At 40.9% G+C, this 23217-nt stretch overlaps 1 protein-coding gene across 1 annotated transcript in view; it reads left to right on the forward strand.

Annotated features, from left to right (window-relative positions):
- kitlga (kit ligand a) overlaps window positions 1-22099 on the forward strand; it is a 59802-nt gene extending 37703 nt beyond the window's left edge. Inside the window, exons 3-9 of the mRNA XM_039001592.1 lie at window positions 2465-2521; window positions 2712-2864; window positions 3636-3834; window positions 18136-18236; window positions 18868-18980; window positions 19136-19187; window positions 19362-22099. Coding sequence (XP_038857520.1) covers window positions 2465-2521; window positions 2712-2864; window positions 3636-3834; window positions 18136-18236; window positions 18868-18980; window positions 19136-19166 — 654 coding nt within the window. The 3' untranslated portion in view covers window positions 19167-19187; window positions 19362-22099. The remainder of the gene's footprint in view (window positions 1-2464; window positions 2522-2711; window positions 2865-3635; window positions 3835-18135; window positions 18237-18867; window positions 18981-19135; window positions 19188-19361) is intronic.
- Window positions 22100-23217: the final 1118 nt, after the last annotated feature.

Raw genomic sequence — 23217 nt, forward strand, 5'->3', positions numbered from 1 at the left:
GCAGCTCATGGCTGACTGACGGCTCTGGACGCTCATGGCAGGCTGACGGCTCTGGACGCTCATGGCAGGCTGACGGCTCTGGACGCTCATGGCTGGCTGACGGCTCTCGACGCTCATGGCTGGCTGACGGCTCTCGACGCTCATGGCTGGCTGACGGCTCTCGACGCTCATGGCAGGCTGACGGCTCTCGACGCTCATGGCAGGCTGACGGCTCTGGCTGCTCATGGCTCGCTGGCGGCTCTGGCAGATCCTGTCTGGTTGGCGGCTCTGGCAGATCCTGTCTGGTTGGCGGCTCTGGCAGATCCTGTCTGGCTGGCGGCTCTGGCAGATCCTGTCTGGTTGGCGGCTCTGGCAGATCCTGTCTGGTTGGCGGCTCTGGCAGATCCTGTCTGGTTGACGGCTCTGGCAGATCCTGTCTGGTTGGCGGCTCTGGCAGATCCTGTCTGACGGACGGCTCTAGCGGCTCCTGTTTGGCGGGCGGCTCTAGCGGCTCCTGTCTGGCGGACGGCTCTGTAGGCTCATGGCAGACGGGCGGCTTTGCAGGCTCATGGCAGACGGGCGGCTTTGCAGGCTCATTGCAGACGGATGGCTCAGACGGCGCTGGGGAGACGGATGGCTCAGATGGCGCTGGGGAGACGGATGGCTCAGATGGCGCTGGGGAGACGGATGGCTCAGATGGCACTGGGGAGACGGATGGCTCAGATGGCGCTGGGGAGACGGATGGCTCAGATGGCGCTGGGGAGACGGATGGCTCAGATGGCGCTGGGGAGACGGATGGCTCAGATGGCGCTGGGGAGACGGATGGCTCTGGCCGGATAAGGCGCACTGTAGACCTGGTGCGTAGTGCCGGAACTGGAGGCACCGGGCTAAGGACACGCACCTTCATACTAGTGCGGGGAGCAGGGACAGGGCACACTGGACTCTCAAAGCCCACTCTATACCTGGTGCGTGGTACCGGCACTGGTGGCACCGGGCTGAGGACAAGCACATCAGGATTAGTAGGGGGAGAAGAAACAGTGTGTACAGGGCTCTGGAGACGCACAGGAGGCTTAGTGCGTGGTGCCGGAACTGGAGGCACCGAACTGGATACACGCACTACAGGGAGAGTGCGTGGAGGAGGAACAGGGCTCAGGAGACGCACTGGTAGCCTAGTGCGTAGTGTAGGCACTGTAGGTACTAGGCTGGGGCGGGGAGGTGGCGCCGGAAATACCGGACCGTGCAGGCGTACTGGCTCTCTTGAGCATTGAGCCTGCCCAACCTTACCTGGTTGAATGCTCCCGGTTGCCCGACCAGTGCGGGGAGGTGGAATAACCCGCACCGGGCTATGTAGGCGAACCGGGGAAACCATGCGTAAGGCAGGTGCCATGTATGCCGGCCCGAGGAGACGCACTGGAGACCAGACGCGTTGAGCCGGCCTCATGACACCTGGCTCAATACCCAATCTAGCCCTACCAGTGCGGGGAGGTGGAATAACCCGCACTGGGCTATGCACTCGTACAGGAGACACCGTGCGCTCTACTGCGTAACACGGCGCCTGCCCGTACTCCCGCTCTCCACGGTAAGCCTGGGAAGTGGGCGCAGGTCTCCTACCTGCCCTTGGCCCACTACCTCTTAGCCCCCCCCCAAGAAATTTTTGGGTGTTACTCACGGGCTTTTTGGGCTTCCGTGCAAGACGCGTTCCCTCATAACTCCGGTTCCTCTCTCTCTTTTCCTCCACTCTCCGAGCTGCCTCCAGCTGTTCCCATGGACGGTGATTCACTTTAGCCCATGGTCCTTCTCCGTTAAATATTTGCTCCCAACTCCACAAGTCCTGTATACTTCCCCGTTGCTCCAAATTACGCTGCTTGGTTCTGGATTCTTGGTGGGTGATTCTGTAACGGCAGTCCTCCTCCTCTTCATCTGAAGAGGAGGAGTATTGAGGGAACCAAGGCGCAGCGTAGTGAAATGACATATTTTATTAACGAAAACACGAACTTGACTAAACTAACAAAAACAACAAACTGTGTAGACAGACCTAGACGACGAACTTACATAAAACAAGAAGAACGCACGAATAGGAAACATAGACTACACAAACCGAACAAACCGTAAACAGTCCCGCGTGGTGTACAGACACAGACACGGAAGACAATCACCCACAACGAACACTGTGACAACGCCTACCTAAATATGACTCTTAATTAGAGGAACGCCAAACACCTGCCTCTAATTAAGAGCCATACCAGGCAACCCAAAAACCAACACAGAAACAGAAAACATAGAATGCCCACCCAAACTCACGTCCTGACCAACTAACACATATAACAAACTAACAGAAATAGGTCAGGAACGTGACAGTTCTAGTATCAAAAAAGTACATATGTTTTGATATACTGTGCAACACTAATTAGCATTAATGTAAATTAGTAGTTCGTTGACAAACATTTCCGGTATAAATGTTTTGATATTGTCTGTTTTTCAACAGAAACAAAATATACCTAAAGATTACAAGATTCCTGTGACATACATTCCAAAAGAAGTGGTAAGATTTAGTTTCCTTCTCAATAGCATGATTACACTATTATTATAACTTCAAATGTTTGTATTTCTTAGAAAATATAATTGAATGTCTGTGATGCCTGACTTTTTTAGAGGGTGGACTATACATTTGAAGTGTCAAAACTGTCCAGTAGCCATGATTCTTATGTCCGGATTATTGTTTTCTTTTTCAGGGTGGAATGTGTTGGGTCACGCTAAATGTTTTCCACTTGGAACTCAGTTTACGAGGATTGGCAGACAAGTTTGGAAACATTTCTTCCAACAAATATAATATCAGCATATTGATCGAAATGCTGAAAGAGACGCGATATCACATGAAGAACTTGGTACGTTTGGAGCTTTGATTCTAATACTAATAATGTAACTACGATAGATACTATGACAGGTTTATTTTGATGAGGACACATGTTTAAGGCTATTCAAAAATGCACCTTTGAAGTGCATTACTGTACATATAATATTTATGATACCAATATGTCATTACCAATTACAATTATCGCAATAAGCATACCACCCATAGTGCAATGAGTTAGTTAAACGCTTCAAAACATTGAAGACTGAATTGGCAAAGGACTTGTTGGATAGAGGCTTTGACTGGGATGACTACCTGGCTGCTTCTAGTGGAGCTGGCCAATAACACATACATTCATGCAATTCTTTCTGGCCCATTGACATGAAATAGAGAAATACAAGAGACTAGAATAAATTAATAAACAGGTTATATCCCAGTGACCACATCAGAGTTGTCAGCAATAATGTCTTGTGAGGACTGGGTCATCTGTCAGGTAGATCAGGTATTCACAAAGGGACCTCTTGTAGTCTCATGAGAGTGAAGAAATATGTTCATAATGCAGATGTAATAAATTTAAAGCATATTACTCATATTAACTTTGCTCATAATCCAATAGGGATAGTTAAGTCCCCCTTGTCCTATATGTCTTAATTTTGGGCTCAAACATCTCTGTCCAGCTATGTTCTTTGAACTATTTGCTGCATCGCTAAATGAGAGCGCCATTGGGGGGGAAAAGTTCAAGCTAACATGTTTATGTTTTGAATTTCACACCATTGAGATTAGTATTTCCCTTTTGTATCCTCAGGAGGTGATCACGTCTGATTTTGAGTGCCACTATAGAGACGAGAAATGGCAGACAGGACACTATTTTCAGTTTGTTGAAGATTTTCTAAAAACGGCCCGTTCGAATAGAGATTCGCCAGAAGAATGCGATCCACCTCCCTGTCCAACAACAACAACAAAGGCATCAGCAACTACAATAACAACACAATACCCCACATCAGGTAAATGTTCAAGTGTTTTTTTAAAGTGTAAATGTTATCTTACATCATTGTTGCATTCGCTCATATTCAGATAGTGGTCAATGCTGATATGGTCATGGGAGTCAGCTCTCAGTTTCGATCTTGTTAAGTCGTCTAAAATATAATGTGGTGGTTATCATATGCCAGAATTAAAAATGACTATTTGTCTTCTTTGGTGGATGGGCACCAGTACCTCTCCATCAAACCTCCTGCTGTGTTCCTGCCGAATTTGACCGATTTACAAGTTCTTTCTCTGAAAAATGGTATATACATTTTTTTGAGGCCTTGCTCACAATTCATTCTGTGGCAGCACAATGACCAAACGATATACTGTATGTGAGGCTCTGGATAATATCTTTGATCATGACACTAGTGAGGAGGAGAGAGTCCTTGTTAAACTTTGAGTAGTCTGTGATAAATAGCACAATATAGTTTCATCTGAGTATTTGTTATTGTCAAAATAATCCATACATTATGCTTTTTTTAAACTCATAAACGAGTTGTATGAGCTCAGGTCATTAAGGCCTACAGGTCATAAATTGCAAATAGAAGTTCAAAACTCGTAATGTTCACAAGAACGTAAGTTGATAAAAAGATCTAACACAACATTAGGTGATAATATATGTATTATTATTGATTTATAATCAGCTATAATGGAGTGGTCATTTTGGACAGGGAACAGAATTAATTAACATAAAAAGAACACAACAGGAGGGTTAAATGATTCCTCTTGTGAACAGACTTTTTTTTGTTTGTTTTAGATCTCTTCTTCACATGACAAAACATGAAACGTACCAGGTGCTTGGAAGGTCCATTGTGACATTAGTGCTTTTTAATTATAATACTTTTTCAAATTTAACTAGGCAAGTCAGTTAAGAACAAATTTTTATTTACAATGACGGCCTACCGGAGAACACTGCCTCTGAACATTGCCTTGTTCAGAGGCAGAACGACAGATTTTTACCTTGTCAGCTCAAGGATTCGATCCAGCAATTACTGGCCCAACGCTCTAACCACTAGGCTATCTGCCGCCTCTTCAGCCGAGTCAAAGAACCAAAGGAAGATTAGGGCAGTGCACAATTGGCCCAGCGTCATCCGGGTTTGGCCTGTGTAGGCCGTCATTATAAATAAGAATTTGTTCTTAACTGACTTGCCTAGTTAAAGAAAGGTTAAATTTAAAAAATAAAGCGCTATTATGAAACTGTCTCATGAGTTACCTCTCATGACCCATAGTTACCTCTGCTGCAGAGATTAAGTTCATTAGAGTTACCAGCCTCAGGAATTGCAGCCCAAATAAATGCTTCACAGAGTTAAAGTAACAGACACATCAAGAGGGAGGGTGTGCGGACGTGGGACGTAGGGACGTGGTGGACGTAAAGGTAATGACGGACTGAACGAAGTTATGTAGAGCACCTCAAGATAAAACGTAATATTCAATATCTGCAAGTTAGACTAAAATATTAGCACTACATAATCTGGTGGGTGATAACCTTCAATCTGGATAATAACACAAAACAAATCTTAAGACTAGAGACATTTATCGACAAATATTACGAAAACAAGCAACACCCAAACATGACGGAGAGTAAGACAGGGGAACCGATTTCAAAACGAAAACGTGACTCTTCTACAGACACTGATTTAATATTTTCACCACCGGGAATGGTAAAGGTCGAAACCGATCTGTTAAAATCAATAAATGACAAACTGGGTATACTTGAATTAGTTAGGAAGGATATAAGAGTTGAAGGCAAGCCTCGAGATGAGTGATGAAAAAGCTGCGACATTGGAGAAGGAAACACACAAGCTAAAAGGGACAGTCAATAAGATTGAAACCGAAATGAATGAAATTAAAAAGGAGAACACCGTTCTGAGGGAAGCCTTACTGGACATACAAACTAGATCCATGAGAGAGAATCTGGTACTTACAGGTATCCAGGAGAAAGAAGGGGAAGTTCCTGAATCTGTAGTTAGAGAGTTCCTCCTTACAGCGCTTCAGATTCCACGCGAAGTTATCGACAAAATCCAACTTGAACGTGTACACCGCTTCGGACAGAGAGGCCAAAGGTATGAACGCCCAATTGTTGCCAAATTTGCTTCATTTAAAGATAAAATAATGGTTAAAAGCCTGGGTAAAAGACTTGCTGGGACCAAAATTGACATGAATGATCAGTTTCCGAAGGAAATTACGGAACGGCGCAAAGTTCTGTATCCAATTTTCAAAGAAAATAGATTAAAAGCGAAACGAGTAGCTCTCGTCGTTGATAAACTATATATTGATAACCAGTTGTTCAGAGACACAAAGACTACTCCATGGTTATTTAAAAAAATACAAAGTTCTCATAGATGAGGAAAATAAACACAATTCTAGCCCGGTTATGGATTGTAACAATACAATAAAAAATATACAGTGGGGAGAACAAGTATTTGATACACTGCCGATTTTGCAGGTTTTCCTACTTACAGAGCATGTAGAGGTCTGTAATTTTTATCATAGGTACACTTCAACTGTGAGAGACGGAATCTAAAACAAAGATCCAGAAAATCACATTGTATGATTTTTAAGTAATTAATTTGCATTTTATTGCATGACATAAGTATTTGATACATCAGAAAAGCAGACCTTAATATTTGGTACAGAAACCTATTTGGTACAGAAATCCCTGATGCAGTGTGTGCAAACCTGGTCAAGAACTACAGGAAACGTATGATCTCTGTAATTGCAAACAAAGGTTTCTGTACCAAATATTAAGGTCTGCTTTTCTGATGTATCAAATACTTATGTCATGCAATAAAATGCAAATTAATTACTTAAAAATCATACAATGTGATTTTCTGGATTTTTGTTTTAGATTCCGTCTCTCACAGTTGAAGTGTACCTATGATAAAAAATTACAGACCTCTACATGCTTTGTAAGTAGGAAAACCTGCAAAATCGGCAGTGTGTCAAATACTTGTTCTCCCCACTGTAGCTTTTCTATATATCTTCACATATAACTAATTGAACACACAAGCACTAATTCAACATAGTGAAGATTAAAACTCAGTAAACAGAAGGCACAGTATGTGTGGATGGTGTGGTGTGTTTTTTTATTTTATTTGTTATGTTTGGAAAGTTGAGTGAGTGAGTGAGTAATGAAATGGTTGCATATCCCAGAGCCAATGTATTGCTGTGAGCCAGGGTATGAGAGGGCTTTCAATGTTGTTCTGATGATGGATATACTTTTATAATGAATTATACATCTTATTTATTTATTGTCCTATCATGGGGAACTACATTTTATTTTATTGATGTGCCATCCTGGATGAACTGCACTACCTGAGCCACTTGTGTGGGTTGTAGACTCCGTCTCATGCTACCACGAGAGTGAGAGCACCGCCAGCATTCAAAAGTGACCAAAACATCAGCCAGGAAGCATAGGAACTGAGAAGTGGTCTGTGGTCACCACCTGCAGAATCACTCCTTTTTTGGGGGTGTCTTGCTAATTGCCTATAATTTCCACCTTTTGTCTATTCCATTTGCACAACAGCATGTGAAATTTATTGTCAATCAGTGTTGCTTCCTAAGTGGACAGTTTGATTTCACAGAAGTGTGATTGACTTGGAGTTACATTGTGTTGTTTAAGTGTTCCCTTTATTTTTTTGAGCAGTGTATAATAAAAATTGAGGTGAGGGCGATGGAAATGCATTTGGCAGTTGATCTACTTCAATTCGGTAAATGGCACTGTGTGCTCTTTTCAAAGGATGGATCCCAGTCGGTTCAGGGCTATGGGATACAGGGGGTTGAGGGTGGTCTGCCGGGCATTGGGATGACAACCCAACTCGGGATGAGGAGGGCTTTTAGCGGGTGGAATAGTAGGGACCAATTGGAGGTTTACTTAGTAGAAATGCAAATATCATGGTACAGCTATATAGACACTCAATCATCATGTTACTTTTTAATGGTACGTTTACAAACATATATTTTGATAAAAATAATTGAAAGTTGTGTCTCATTATGGTAAGTGGTGAAATAAGTATAGCCAGTTACAATTGTAATGGCTTAGCAGATAATAAGAAAAGACGATCAGTATTTACCTGGCTAAAAGAGAAGGATTATAATATCTATTGTTTACAGGAAACCCATTCAACAGTTTTAGATGAAGTTTTGTGGAAAAAGAACTGGGGGAGCGAAATATATTTCTCCCATGGGCAAAGAAATTCAAAAGTGGTGATGGTTTTAATTAACAAAAATTTTGATCCAAATGTGCAAATTGTCCAAACAGATCCTCAAGGTAGATGGATTATTTTAAATATATGTTATTGGACAATAAACAGATATGGCTTATTAACCTATACGGTCTGAATAATGCTGATCCAAGCTTCTTTGAAAATATATATAAGAATTTATCAACTCTACAAGCAACACTAGACTCTATTATTATAGTGGGAGATTTTAATACGGTCTTAAATACCTCTATGGACCGGAAAAGAAATCACACTACAAACTATCACCCTCAGGCACTTAAGGAAATCATGGATATATTGGAATTAGTGGATATATGGAGACTTAAATAACCTGATCTAGTGAGATATACATGGCGGAGGCTTAATCAAGCTAGTCGTCTTGACTACTTTCTTATACCATTCTCTCTGGCACCAAAAGTTTAAAAAGTGTTGATAGGGGACAGAATGCGGTCGGATCATCACATAATTGGCATACAGTGGGGCAAAAAAGTATTTAGTCAGCCACCAATTGTGCAAGTTCTCCCACTTAAAAAGATGAGAGGCCTGTAATTTTCATCATAGGTACACTTCAACTATGACAGACAAAATGAGAAAAAAATATCCAGAAAATCACATTGTAGGATTTTTAATGAATTTATTTGCAAATTATGGTGGAAAATAAGTATTTGGTCAATAACAAAAGTTTATCTCAATACTTTGTTATATACCCTTTGTTGGCAATGACAGAGGTCAAACGTTTTCTGTAAGTCTTCACAAGGTTTTCACACACTGTTGCTGGTATTTTGGCCCATTCCTCCATGCAGATCTCCTCTAGAGCAGTGATGTGTTGGGGCTGTTGCTGGGCAACACAGACTTTTAACTCCTTCCAAAGATTTTCTATGGGGTTGAGATCTGGAGACTGGCTAGGCCACTCCAGGACCTTGAAATGCTTCTTACGAAGCCACTCCTTCGTTGCCCGGGCGGTGTGTTTGGGATCATTGTCATGCTGAAAGACCCAGCCACGTTTCATCTTCAATGCCCTTGCTGATGGAAGGAGGTTTTCACTCAAAATCTCACGATACATGGCCCCATTCATTCTTTCCTTTACACGGATCAATCGTCCTGGTCCCTTTGCAGAAAAACAGCCCCAAGCATGATGTTTCCACCCCCATGCTTCACAGTAGGTATGGTGTTCTTTGGATGCAACTCAGCATTCTTTGTCCTCCAAACACGACGAGTTGAGTTTTTACCAAAAAGTTATATTTTGGTTTCATCTGACCATATGACATTCTCCCAATCTTCTTCTGGATCATCCAAATGCTCTCTAGCAAACTTCAGACGGGCCTGGACATGTACTGGCTTAAGCAGGGGGACACGTCTGGCACTGCAGGATTTGAGTCCCTGGCGGCGTAGTGTGTTACTGATGGTAGGCTTTGTTACTTTGGTCCCAGTTCTCTGCAGGTCATTCACTAGGTCCCCCCGTGTGGTTCTGGGATTTTTGCTCAACGTTCTTGTGATCATTTTGACCCCACGGGGTGAGATCTTGCGTGGAGCCCCAGATCGAGGGAGATTATCAGTGGTCTTGTATGTCTTCCATTTCCTAATAATTGCTCCCACAGTTGATTTCTTCAAACCAAGCTGCTTACCTATTGCAGATTCAGTCTTCCCAGCCTGGTGCAGGTCTACAATTTTGTTTCTGGTGTCCTTTGACAGCTCTTTGGTCTTGGCCATAGTGGAGTTTGGAGTGTGACTGTTTGAGGTTGTGGACAGGTGTCTTTTATACTGATAACAAGTTCAAACAGGTGCCATTAATACAGGTAACGAGTGGAGGACAGAGGAGCCTCTTACAGGTCTGTGAGAGCCAGAAATCTTGCTTGTTTGTAGGTGACCAAATACTTATTTTCCACCATCATTTGCAAATAAATTCATTAAAAATCCTACAATGTGATTTTCTGGATATTTTTTTCTCATTTTGTCTGTCATAGTTAAAGTGTACCTATGATGAAAAGTACAGGCCTTTCTCAAGTGGGAGAACTTGCACAATTGGTGGCTGACTAAATACTTATTTGCCCACTGTATATATTATTCTTACAGAATTTTCACGTGGGCGAGGATATTGGAAATTTAATCAAAGCCTACTGGATGATAAATTGTTTAGAACTAGGACAGAATAATTTATAACTGACTTTTTTAGACATACATAGGTACAGCAGATCCCCATATTGTATGGGACACTTTTAAATGTGCCTTTAGAGGCAATGCAATTCAGTACTCATCTATAAAACAAAAGCAATTTAGATCAAGAGTCCATATTAACAAAGGAAATTGAAGGACTAACAGTACAGTTAGATAGCAATAAAAACGGTACCATAGAGGCACAGAATAAGTTAGAGGAAAAACAAAAAGAAATGGAGGAACTTATTCAAGAAAGATCCAGTGTAATATATTATAAAAATAAAGCAAACTGGATGGAATATGGGGAAAAATGCACCAAATTATTTTTCAATATAGAAATGCTACCAAAAAGAATGTATTAAAACTTGTTACAAATGGTGGAGTCACGCATGATTCACCAAATTATATTTTGAAAGAGGAAGTAAAGTACTTTAAGAATATGTTTTCGCTTCAGGCTCCTCCATCTCCACTAACTGAAACTAATTGTATGGATTTTTTTCCTAATTATAAATTAAAATTAACATCTGTACAGAAAGACTCATGTGAAGGCCAAATTACATAGGAGGAACTGCTTGATGCAATTGGGGCCTTTAAGGATGTGAAAACTCCAGGGCTGGATGGCATACCAGTGGAAGTATACAAAACTTTTTGGGATATACTCAAAGGACCATTATTAGCTTGTTTTAACCACTCCTATATAAATGGTAGATTATCAGACACGCAACAAGGTCTGATATCATTATTACTGAAACAGGACCCAAGTGGTATATATAAAGATCCAGTCCATTTAAAAAATTGGAGACCTCTTACACTTCAGTGTTGTGATGCAAAAATCCTAGCAAAATGCTTGGCGCATAGAATGAAAAAAGTATTGTCAGATATTATTCATCCTAATCAGACAGGTTTTTTACATGGACGATACATTGGAGATAATATAAGACGAGTACTGGAAACAATAGAACACTATGAAATATCGGGGACACCAGGCCTGGTTTTCATAGCTGATTTTGAAAAGGCTTTTGATAAAGTACGACTGAAGTTTATATATAAATGCCTAGAATATTTCAATTTTGGGGAATCTCTTATAAAATGGGTTAAAATGATGTATAGTAACCCTAGGTGTAAAATAGTAAATAATGGCTACATCTCAGAAAGTTTTAAACTATCTAGAGGAGTGAAACAAGGTTGCCCACTATCGGCATATCTATTTATTATTGCAATCAAAATGTTAGCTGTTAAAATTAGATCAAACATTAATATTAAGGGATTAGAAATCTGTGGCTTAAAAACTAAGGTGTCATTGTACGCTGATGATTCATGTTTTCTTTTTAAACCACAATTAGAGTCTCTCCACGGCCTCTTAGAGGATCTAGATACTTTTGCTATCCTCTCTGGATTAAAACCAAATTATGATAAATGTACCATATTACATATTGGATCACTAAAAAATGCACATTTTACATTACCATATAGTTGACCAATTAAATGGTCTGACGGAGATGTGGACATACTCGGTATACAAATCCCAAAAGAAAGAAATGATCTCACTGAAAATACATTTTTATAGAAAGTTAGCAAAAATAGATAAGATCTTGCTACCATGGAAAGGAAAATACCTGTCTATTTGTGGAAAAATCACCCTGATTAACTCTTTAGTCATATCACAGTTTACCTATTTGCTTATGGTTTTGCCTACACCTAGTGACCTGCTTTTTAAATTATATGAACAAAAAATATTCAATTTTATTTGGAACGGCAAGCCAGATAAGATTAAAAGGGCCTATTTATATAACGAATATGAATTCGGAGGGCAGAAATGATTAAATATTAAAGCATTAGACCTCTCACTAAAGGCATCAGTCATACAAAAGTTATACTTAAATCCAAACTGGTTCTCTAGTAAATTGGTACGAATGTCTCATCCTATGTTCAAGAAGGGCCTTTTTCCCTTTTCAGATTACACCTGCTCACTTTCGGTTGTTTGAAAAGGAAATCATCTCCAAAATATCATTATTTTTTAAACAAGCCTTAGAAAGTTGGTTGCAATTTCAGTTTAATCCACCTGAAAGGACGGAACAAATAGTACAACAAATATTGTGGTTAAATTCAAATATAGGAATTGATAAACAAACTGTATTTATCGAAGAAATGTTTTAAAAAGGTATAATTTAGTGAATGATATCATAAATAGGACTGGTGGAGTTATGTCACACATGCAGCTAACACAGACATATGGAAATGTCTGCTCTACCCAAAATTACAACCAATTAATTGCAGCATTACCACAAAAATGGAAGAGGCAAGTAGAAGGGGAAAAAAGTAAGGAACTTGTATGTCGGCCCTATATTAAAGAACATAAATGGTTAAAGAAGTGTGATAAATAAAAACATATACCAATTTCATTTAAGGACCAAAAAACTGACAGCTGTGCCATATAAATTGCAAAGAGATTTTCGATGTACCCATTCCATGGCACATGTTTTGCGTATCAATTCATAAACCAACGCCGGATTCAAAACTTCGAATTTTTCAATTTAAATTACTATACAAAATTCTTGCAACTAATAGAATGTTATATATATGGGGGATACAATCTTCCCAGCTCTGCAGATTCTGCTGTGAGGAGGCAGAGTCATTAGATCATTTATTTTGGTATTGTCCATATGTAGCTCGTTTTTGGTCACAGGTCCAGGAATGGCTGAAGAATTGCAACATTTGCCTAGAACTAACGCTACAGATAGCAATACTGGGTGATTTGAAAAGCCATAGTCAATCAATCAATAATATAATATAATAATTATTTTAGGAAAAATGTTTATTTTTTATTTACAATCTGTAGAAGCTATGAGAATAGGAAGGTTCAATTATTTTGTGAAGCATCACAGCACAGTTGAAAAATATATGGCAAATAAAAATCCGAAATTGATGATGTTGGAAGATAGATGGGAAGGGTTGAGTGGAGCTGAAGGGTGGGACTAATAACAAGATAAACAATGTAGGGCGTACGGGATCTGTGAAATGTGTATAGGTTCGGAGCTTTTGTGAAATGGCACAGTTACAAGTGGAAATCAAACTGGATGGACATCAGAAATAGAGGAAGGACTAAGAACAAACAAGAGATAACTATTGTAAAGTAGACTGTGTCTGTAAAATGTGTATAAGATGTATAAATTGAAGGTAAAAGCAAAAGTGTTTATTAGTTTACTCCAATTGGGGGATCGGTGGTAGGGTTTGCGGGGAATAATAATAAAGGTATATTCTTTAAAAAAGTATGTATGTCTATATAAGTATGTGTATATGTATGCATACGTGTATGGATATATATATTTACCCAAAAAATATGGGGGATTGGAAATGATGCAGACAATTACATTGGAAGCAACATTCTTTCCACAATATTAAGCTGATCCAACCCTAAAAAATAAATAAAAAAACAACAACATAAAATATTTAAAAAAACAGACACATCTCAACATCAACTGTTCAGAGGAGACTGTGTGAATCAGGCCTTCTTGGTCGAATTTCTGCAAAGAAACCACTACCAAAGGACACCCATAATAAGAAGAGACTTGCTTTGGCCAAGAAACATGAGCAGTGGAAATTTGTCCTTTGATGTGATGAGTCCAAATTTGAGATTTTTGGTTCCAACCGCCGTGTCTTCGTGAGATGCGGTGTGGATGAACCGATGATCTCAGCATGTGTACAGGACAATGACCCAACACACCTCCAGGCTGTGTAAGGGCTATTTTACCAAGAAGGAGAGTGATGGAGTGCTGATTAGATGACCTGACCTCAACCAAATTGAGATGGTTTGGGATGAGTCGGACCACAAAGTGAAGGAAAAGCAGCCAACAAGTGCTCAGCATATGTGGGAACTCCTTCAAGACTGTTGAAAAAGCATTCCAGGTGAAGCTGGCTGAGAGAATGCCAAGAGTGCAAAGCTGTCATCAAGGCAAAGGGTGGCTATTTGAAGAATCTCCAATATAAAATATATTTTGATTTGTTTAACACTTTTTTGGTTACTACATGATTCCATATGTGTTATTTCATAGTTTTGATGTCTTCACTATTATTCTACAATGTAGAAAATAGTAAAAATAAAGAAGAACCCTTGAATGAGTAGGTGTTCTAAAACTTTTGACCGGTAGTGTATATAGACACAGAACTTACACAATCCACATACAGTATGTACACTATAAAACTGAACCTAAAAACTACAGAATACACCATAAACACTATAACGGATGCATGTAGAGATGTATGAATTTTTTTTTTAAATTACAGGATGATGAGCAATGGGGGAAATATATATGTAACAGTCAACCGGTGGCAGAGCGCAGAAGAAAGTGCAAAGAGCAATGTGCAGTTGTAGGATAAAAGTGCAGGGTGGATAGTCCGTGGATTAAAATTGCAGAGTGAAAAGTCCATGAGTGAGAAGATCATTGTGTACCAGGTGGCCACGGTAAGGGCCAAGGTGTGGGGGAAGAAGCTGTTCAGGTGATGCAAGGTTTTGGTCGTGATTGACTTGAACAGTTTGCCAGAGTTGAGTCTTTGGAATAATGGGTGATCAGAGTGGAAGGGGTCGACGAAGATCTTTCTGCACGCTTCCTCGCCCTGGAGTCGTGCAGGAACTCGATGGAGGGCAGGTGGCAGCCGATGGAGGGCAGTGTGGAGTGTGATTGAGATTGCGTCATCTGTGGATCTATTGGAGTGGGTATAGGGTTTCCGGCATGATTACATACTCAATTTACATCACAAATAATATTGTTAGTGCGGTTAGTATGAGTATTTCGAACACAGCTTCACTAGTTACTGTGCCTCATAAGCACATGATTGACATCAGGAAAGGAGGGTGGGCTATCAGCTGATCATTGATTTACATCAATCAGGCCAAACCAACGGATAGGATGGAGGGTGGCGACGACGGCTTGCGAGCAGTAGGTTTCGAACAACAATGACAAATAATAATAATAATAAATAAAAAGGGCACTTTGGAGACAGGAAAGGCAAAAAAACATGTGCTCTGCACTCTAGTCAGTGAGGAGGTTACAATCTAAGATAGATGCCCTCAAATTATCAAGGATCCTACCAGATACAACCCGAAATCCGTAAACATGGGCATCCTCATAGATATCATGCTGACCAACTTGCCCTCTAAATAGACCTCAGCGATCACTGCCTCATTGCCTGCGTCCATTATGGGTCCGCGGTCAAACGACCACCCATCATCACTGTCAAACGCCCCCTAAAACACTTCTGCAAGCAGGCCTTTCTAATCGACCTGTCCCAGGTATCCTGGAAGGATATTAACCTCATCCCATCAGTAGAGGATGCCTAGTTGTTCTTTAAAAGTGCTTTCCTCACCATCTTAAATAAGCATGCCCCTTTCAAAAAATGTAGAACTAAGAACAGATATAGCCCTTGGTTCACTCCAGACTTGACTGCCCTTGACCAGCACAAAAACATCCTGGGGCGTACTGCACTAGCATCGAATAGTCCCCACGATATGCAACTTTTCAGGGAAGTCAGGAACCAATATACACAGTCAGTTAGGAAAGCAAAGGCTAGGTTTTTCAAACAGCAATTTGCATCCTGCAGCACTAATTCCAAAAAGTTTTGGGACACTGTAAAGTCCATGGAGAATAAGAGCATCTCCTCCCAGCTGCCCACTGCACTGAGGCTAGGAAACACTGTCACCACCGATAAATCCACGATAATCGAGAATTAAAAAAATTAATTCTCTACAGCTGGCCATGCTTTCCACCTGGCTACTCCAACCTCGGCCAACAGCTCTGCACCCCCCGCAGCAACTTGCCCAAGCCTCCCCCATTTCTCCTTCACCCAAATCAAGACAGCTGATGTTCTGAAAGAGCTGCAAAATCTAGATCCCTACAAATTAGCTGGGCTAGACAATCTGGACCCTCTCTTCCTAAAGTTACCCGCCGCCATTGTTGCAACCCCTATTACTAGTCTGTTCAAGCTCTTTCGTATCATCTGAGATTCCTAAAGATTGGAAAGCGGGCGCGGTCATCCGCCTCTTCAAAGGGGTAGACACTCTAGACCCAAACTGTTACAGACCTATATCCATCTAATGTCTTCGAAAGCCAAGTTAACAAACAGATCACCGACCATTTCCAATCCCACCGTACCTTCTCCGCTATGCAATCTGGTTTCCGAGCTGGTCACGGGTGCACCTCAGCCACACTCAATGTCCTAAACGATATCTTAACCGTCATCGATAAAAGACAGTACTGTGCAGCCGTCTTTCTACTCTGTCAAGCCTTTCTAAGGCTTTCTACTCTGTCAATCACCACATCCTCATCGGCAGACTCGATAGCCTTGGTTTCTCAAATGATTGCCTCGCCTGGTTCACCAACTACTTCTCTGACAGAGTTCAGTGTGTCAAATCAAAGGGCCTGTTGTCCGGACCTCTGGCAGTCTCTATGGGGGTGCCACAGGGTTCAATTCTCGAGCGGACTCTTTTCTCTGTATATATCAATGATGTCTCTCTTGCTGCTGGTGATTCTCTGATCCACCTCTACACAGACGACACCATTCTGTATACATCTGGCCCTTCTTTGGACACTGTGTTAACAAACCTCCAAACGAGCTTCAATACCATACAACACTCCTTCCGTGGCCTCCAACTGCTTTTAAATGCTAGTAAAACTAAATGCATGCTCTTCAACCGATCGCTGCCCGCACCCACCTGCCCGACTAGCATCACTACTTTGGACGTTCTGGCTAAGAATATGTAGACAACTATAAATACCTAGGTGTCTGGCTAGACTGTAAACTCTCCTTCCAGACTCATATTAAGCATCTCCAATACAAAATTAAATCTAGAATCGGCTTCTTATTTCACAACAAAGCCTCCTTCACTCATGCTGCCAAACATACCCTCGTAAAACTGACTATCCTACCGATCCTTGACTTCGGCGATGTCATTTACAAAATAGCCTCCAACACTCTACTCAGCAAATTGGATGCAGTCTATAACAGTGCCATCCGTTTTGTCACCAAAGCCCCATATACTACGCACCACTGCGACCTGTATGCTCTCATTGGCTTGCCCTCGCTACATATTCGTTGCCAAACCCACTCGCTCCAGGTCATCTATAAGTCTTTGCTAGGTAATGCCCTGCCTTACCTCAGCTCACTGGTCACCATAGCAACACCCACCCATAGCACGCGCTCCAGCAGGTATATTTCACTGGTCATACCCAAAGCCAACACCCCCTTCGTCCGCCTTTCCTTCCAGTTCTCTGCTGCCAATGACTGGAACGAATTGCCAAAATCACTGAAGTTGGAGACTTATATCTCCCTCACTAACTTTAAGCGTCAGCTGTCAGAGCAGCTTACCGATTGCTGCAGCTGTACACAGCCCATCTGTAAATAGCCCATCCAACTACCTACCTCATCCCCATATTTGTTTTTGTTTTTGTTTTTCTGCTCTTTTGCACACCAGTATTTCTACTTGCACATCCTCATCTGCACATCTATCACTCCAGTGTTAATTGCTAAATTGTAATTACTTCACCACTATGGCCTATTTATTGCCTTTCCTCCTTACTTCATTTGCACACACTGTACACAGATTTTTCTATTGTGTTCTTGACTGTACGTTTGTTTATCCCATGTGTAACTCTGTGTTGTTGTTTTTGCCGCACTGCTTTGCTTTATCTTGTCCAGGTCGCAGTTGTAAATGAGAACTTGTTCTCAACTGGCCTACCTGGTTAAATAAAGGTGAAATAAAATAAAAAATAAATTATATATATATATATATTACAATTATTTGCCAGCTTTCAAATACAAATGGTTTGAATTGTCCGATTTCGTATGATTTCTTTGCTTGCACCTTTTCAATAATCTTACAGACTAGAAACATTTCTGTCCCTACAGGGAAAGAGCCTCTGAGGTTCCTGCCAGAAGTAGTGGAGAGAAGCCTCCTGTCACTACTTGTAATTCCTATTGCAGCCATCGTGTTTCTGTTTGTGTGGAAGGTGAGCTGTTCTTTGACACTAAAGACCTGCATCTTAAAACCTGACTGTTGGCAATTGTCAATCTCTTTGATTGCAAGTACATTTTTTGGTCTTTGATGGTTTTTGTCTGTGACTGTCTGGGTGTTTCTTTCCCAGTAACTGCTACTTTGACTTCTCTTTTGAATTTAACTTTGTTTGTGGGTTAACATGGGTTTCCTTGGTGTTTTAAGGGCCAACGCCTTTTTTAAATATGAAATCATTTCTGGGTAACAATTAAGTACGTTACTGTGATTGTTTTAAATGAAAATTGTAACAAATAAACAAAAATTGCTTTTAGCAAAGAGTAATTTCTCAAGCAAGAATTTAGCTAGGACTGTCTGGGAGGGGAAAACTGAAAACGATCTGTTGTTGGCAGAGAGGTTTGGAACTCTTTCTTATCAGTTTATTAACTAATTTAAAGCATAGCGATGTCACCAGGCAGGCCAAAACTACATCCCACCATAACAAGTAGACATTTCAGGTGGTCTTTTCAAACAACTATCACAAATGCACAGTATTATTCCAACCTCATTGTGGAAATACATATACAACACAGGAAATTAAGTTTTTGAATGCACTGGGCCTTCAACAAAGTATTACTCTTATCTAACAGGTGAAATCCAGGAGCAACCAACATCAATCAGATGAACTGAAATCAGTGGAAGGAGGCCTCTTCACAGGAACAGAAGAGAGTTTGGCACCTCCACTAGACAACATTTCTGAAAAGTAAAGACATTCACTCATCTGTTTAATTGAATCTATCAATTCACTAATCTTAATATCTGACAGGTTTGCGTGTGCCAAAATAATTTAGTAGTTTTGTGGTGAATTTGTATCTACATATGTCAATAGATTTATGGTACATGTTTTGTCCATTACAGGAACAGATTGAACATCATTGAGACAGTGTAATTGTTCAAGCCTTGGAAATTGGTGAGATTTTTCATATCAATATGCGACCTCAGAAATGGAAAACCGTAGTAGTCAACTCCTGACATTTATGCCTTGACAACAAAGAGTATGGAACTAGGATAATTATTCTTAGTTCGCTGTATGTAAAGATTAACACTAATTTACTGTACATCCACTTCTTTCTCTCTCTCTTAGGTGTACAGAGGAGTCATCTAAGAAAGAGCGAGCAAACATAAAACTGCATTTCTTACGGTGAAAGACTTGCTTCTTTCCTGTCCAGAAACGGACAGCCTTCTCATACCAGAACCAGATAATGGCACACAAAAATGTGCTCAGTCTTATCACTCCTGCAATAAGCTGGGAGTTGTTCTAGCGAGAATATATTAACCTGTCATCTACTATCAAATGTCATCAAATGAAGCTGAAAAGGGGAGTGTGATTCTCATGGAAACATCTGGAGACACCGGTGAAAACAGTGAACTTCACGGGACAAAGTTGGTTTCACAAGCACTCCCCCGTTTGCACTTTTTGTGGGTTTGGCTGGAGTGTGGACACTGGTTCTACTCCAGAACGCAGCATAGAACAAACACCTATAAATGGCTTTCTTTCATTAGGACTGAAGCATAAATGACTACCTCTAGTCGCCCTCACTTTCCTCAACAGCATTCCACTCCACCTCCTTATCCATTTTGGTTTCCATTGGACATTCCCTGAGAATCTATTTTGAAATGAGTTAGCTAGAAATACTCTCAAATTTAACCATCTGTTTTATTTGATGTTTTTTTGGCCATGTACGTACGGAAGGGATGAGGTTGTGTGATGGATTTATTTATTTACTCGGATTGCTGACAGCATAATATTGCTGCAGTTGGAGAGAAGAAACTGTCAGTGATTCAGCTCATCTATAGACATACTAAATGAGCAGGAAAAGGTCTACGAGGGTGGTTTATAAAGACTACATAACCCATTATTCTGCAATGCATAAAGCCTACTTAAACAGCACACTGGAATCTATAAACACATGCGTTATCTATATTAAGACAGCCATAGAGTATGTGTGATGGTGTTGTTTATTGCTTATGAATGGGTTGTATGAAACGCCTTTGTTAGAGTTGTAAATGTAAAAAAAAAAAAATGCTACTTTGACTAACTTTCATTTATCCCATTATATACAGTAAAAATGATTGTCCCTATAGCAATCAATGTTAGATCAAGGGTAAATCGTACATATCCATATTGATTTAGATCAGACATTGAGGATCTGATAACACAAGGTTTTTCTATACCCTCAATGCACAAGAAAGAGGTGGTCTAGCCTCAAGTAAACCAGTTTTGCATCAGATTCTGCAATTACATTAGAACTCCGCTCAGGTATATTGCAGCCTAACCACCCATAAGGCATATTATGTATGTTGCATGTACACAGCTGTACAGTTTAATAATGTGTTGAAGTGGTTCAAAGCTATGAATTGACCTTGAGCCAAAAAACATTTTTACTTGAACAATATACTTGTCAATCCAGTAACCAAGTACCCTAATGAATTGTGTTCCAAATAACCTTCAGTAACCTATACAGAAAGTGAGCTAAAACGTTTATTTCTCAGGTAACAATATTAGAACATTTTCTTAACACGCACGTCAAAAGCCAGAATATAGCAAAGTTTGGAGAGGACCAGACTCTAAAATTCACCATTATTTAGAAAAGTGATATGATCTGTGAGGACAGTCTCTAGCAGTTTGTCCACTGTCTATCAAATCGTGTGGTACTCAGCAACTCAGGCTAAGATATTGCAGCATAATTAGGAAGATTAGTCTGATTAAAAGTTGGGTCCGCAGTCATGGCCATCATTCTATTATACCCAAAATGTTGTGTATGACATTTCACCAACTCATCAGGAGACTACTAAGAGTTGAGGCAAACCGTTGAAAAAAACAGCAACATGGAGGACCTGAGACCAAGAACCCCATCTCATTGATAGTTGTTGGTTGTCTCTCAGTGACCATGAACCAATGGGATAGAACGTGTTGTGGACCATACCTAGAGAGTGTTGAATCATTGCCCAACTGGTTGTAATGATCTCACACCAATGGAAACAACGTGTTACTTGTGTTGTCATTGTGGCCCTTATATGTTAACCCATTACCCTCATTTCAATACACAATTTTGATACTCGTCCAAACAAAATGGACCCTAAGCCTAAGTGGAAGCCATATTAAATATCAGGACACAGTCAGAGCAATAACCCTCTTCCTCTGGACACTTATACTCCACAACACCAAGCTCTTATAACGCAATTCTACACTAAATAACATGTGACAGAAAAATGCATTAAACTCCAGTTTGCATTCATTTAGACAATCCTGCCTGCATGTAATGTTTTAGCTGTTGTACTCTTTATAGGAAACGGGTCAAATGGTAAAACCTGTTTATTTCACCAAGTGTATTTGGGAAATTGTCCTCTTGGACTTTTCTGTTAGAAGAGTGTTTTTATTATGCAAAATGGAGTGTAGGTAAAAAATAAAAACACATTGGTGTTCATATAGTTCTCAGCAAAAGTGACAGTTTCAGCATGAGAAGCTGAAACTGCTTGGTGTGAGTAAGTGTTGTTTTGTTAAAGGTACAAGAGTATTCTTTTTCATCCCCCTCTCCACAATGAAAAACTAAAAAAATTGCCACAACAAAACAATCATGTAAGCTTTTAAAGAGTTAACTTCAGAAGGTTTGCAGGTGTTTTACATATTGTATGAATATTGTGATGAGTTGAAACATGGTTTAAGCTGTGAACAGAAATGTGGTGGCATCACCCATGTTCTTGTCTGTCTGAGAGCCTATGAACACAGAGATATGGGGCTGCGTCCCAAATAACACCCTATTCCCTATTTACAGTGCATTTGGAAAGTATTCAGACCCCTTGACTTTCACAATTTGTTACATTACAGCCTTATTTTAAAATGTATTAAATAGATTTTTCCCCTTATCAATCGACACACAATAATGACAAAGCAAAAACAGATTTTTATACAAAATGCATACAAAACAAGAAAACTGACATAACATTTACATAAGTATTGACCCTTTACACAGACCCCACTCAGTACTTTGTTGAAGCACCTTTTGCAGCGATTACAGCCATGAGTCTTCTTGGGTATGACTCTTCAAGCTTGGCACACCTGTATTTGGCGAGTTTCTCATATTCTTCTCTGCAGATCCTCTCAAGCTCTGTCAGGTTGGATGGGGAGTGTCGCTGCACAGCTTTTTTCAGGTCTCTCCAGAGATGTTCGATCGGGTTCAAGTCCGGGTTCCGGGTGGGCCACTCAAGGTCATTCAGAGACTTGTTCCGAAGCCACTCCTGTGTTGTCTTGGCTGTGTGCTTAGGGTCGTTGTCCTGTTGGAAGGTGAACTTTTGCCCCAGTCTGAAGTCCTGAGCAATCTGGAGCAGGTTTTCATCAAGGATCTCTCTGTACTTTGCCTTTCCCTCGATCCTGACTAGGCTCCCAGTCCCTGCAGCTGAAAAACATCCCCACAGCATGCTGCTGCCACCACCATGCCTCACTGTAGAGATGGTGCCAGGCTTCTTCCAGACGTGACCCTTGGCATTCAGGCCAAAGAGTTCAATCTTGCTTTCATCAGACCAGATAATCTTGTTTCTCATGGTCAGAGTCCTTTAGGTGCCTTTCAGCAAACACCAAGCGACCTGTCATGTGCCTTTTACTGAGATTGGCTTCCATCTGGCCACTCTACCATAAAGGCCTGATTGGTGGAGTGCTGCAGAGATGGTTGTCCTTCTGGAAGGTTCACCCATCTCCACAGATGAACTCTGGAGCTCTGTCAGAGTGACCATCGGGTTCTTGGTCACCTCCCTGACCAAGGCCCTTCTCCCCCGATTGCTCAGTTTGGCTCTAGGAAGAGTCTTGGTGGTTCCAAGCTTCTTCCATTTAAGAATGATGATGGCCACTGTGTTCTTGGGGACCTTCAATGCTGCAGAAATGTTTTGGTACCCTTCCCCAGGATTGTGTCGAGGCACAGATCTATCTCGGAGGTCTACGGACA

Source organism: Salvelinus namaycush, chromosome 9 (assembly GCF_016432855.1).
Source record: "Salvelinus namaycush isolate Seneca chromosome 9, SaNama_1.0, whole genome shotgun sequence".
Taxonomy (NCBI): domain Eukaryota; kingdom Metazoa; phylum Chordata; class Actinopteri; order Salmoniformes; family Salmonidae; genus Salvelinus; species Salvelinus namaycush.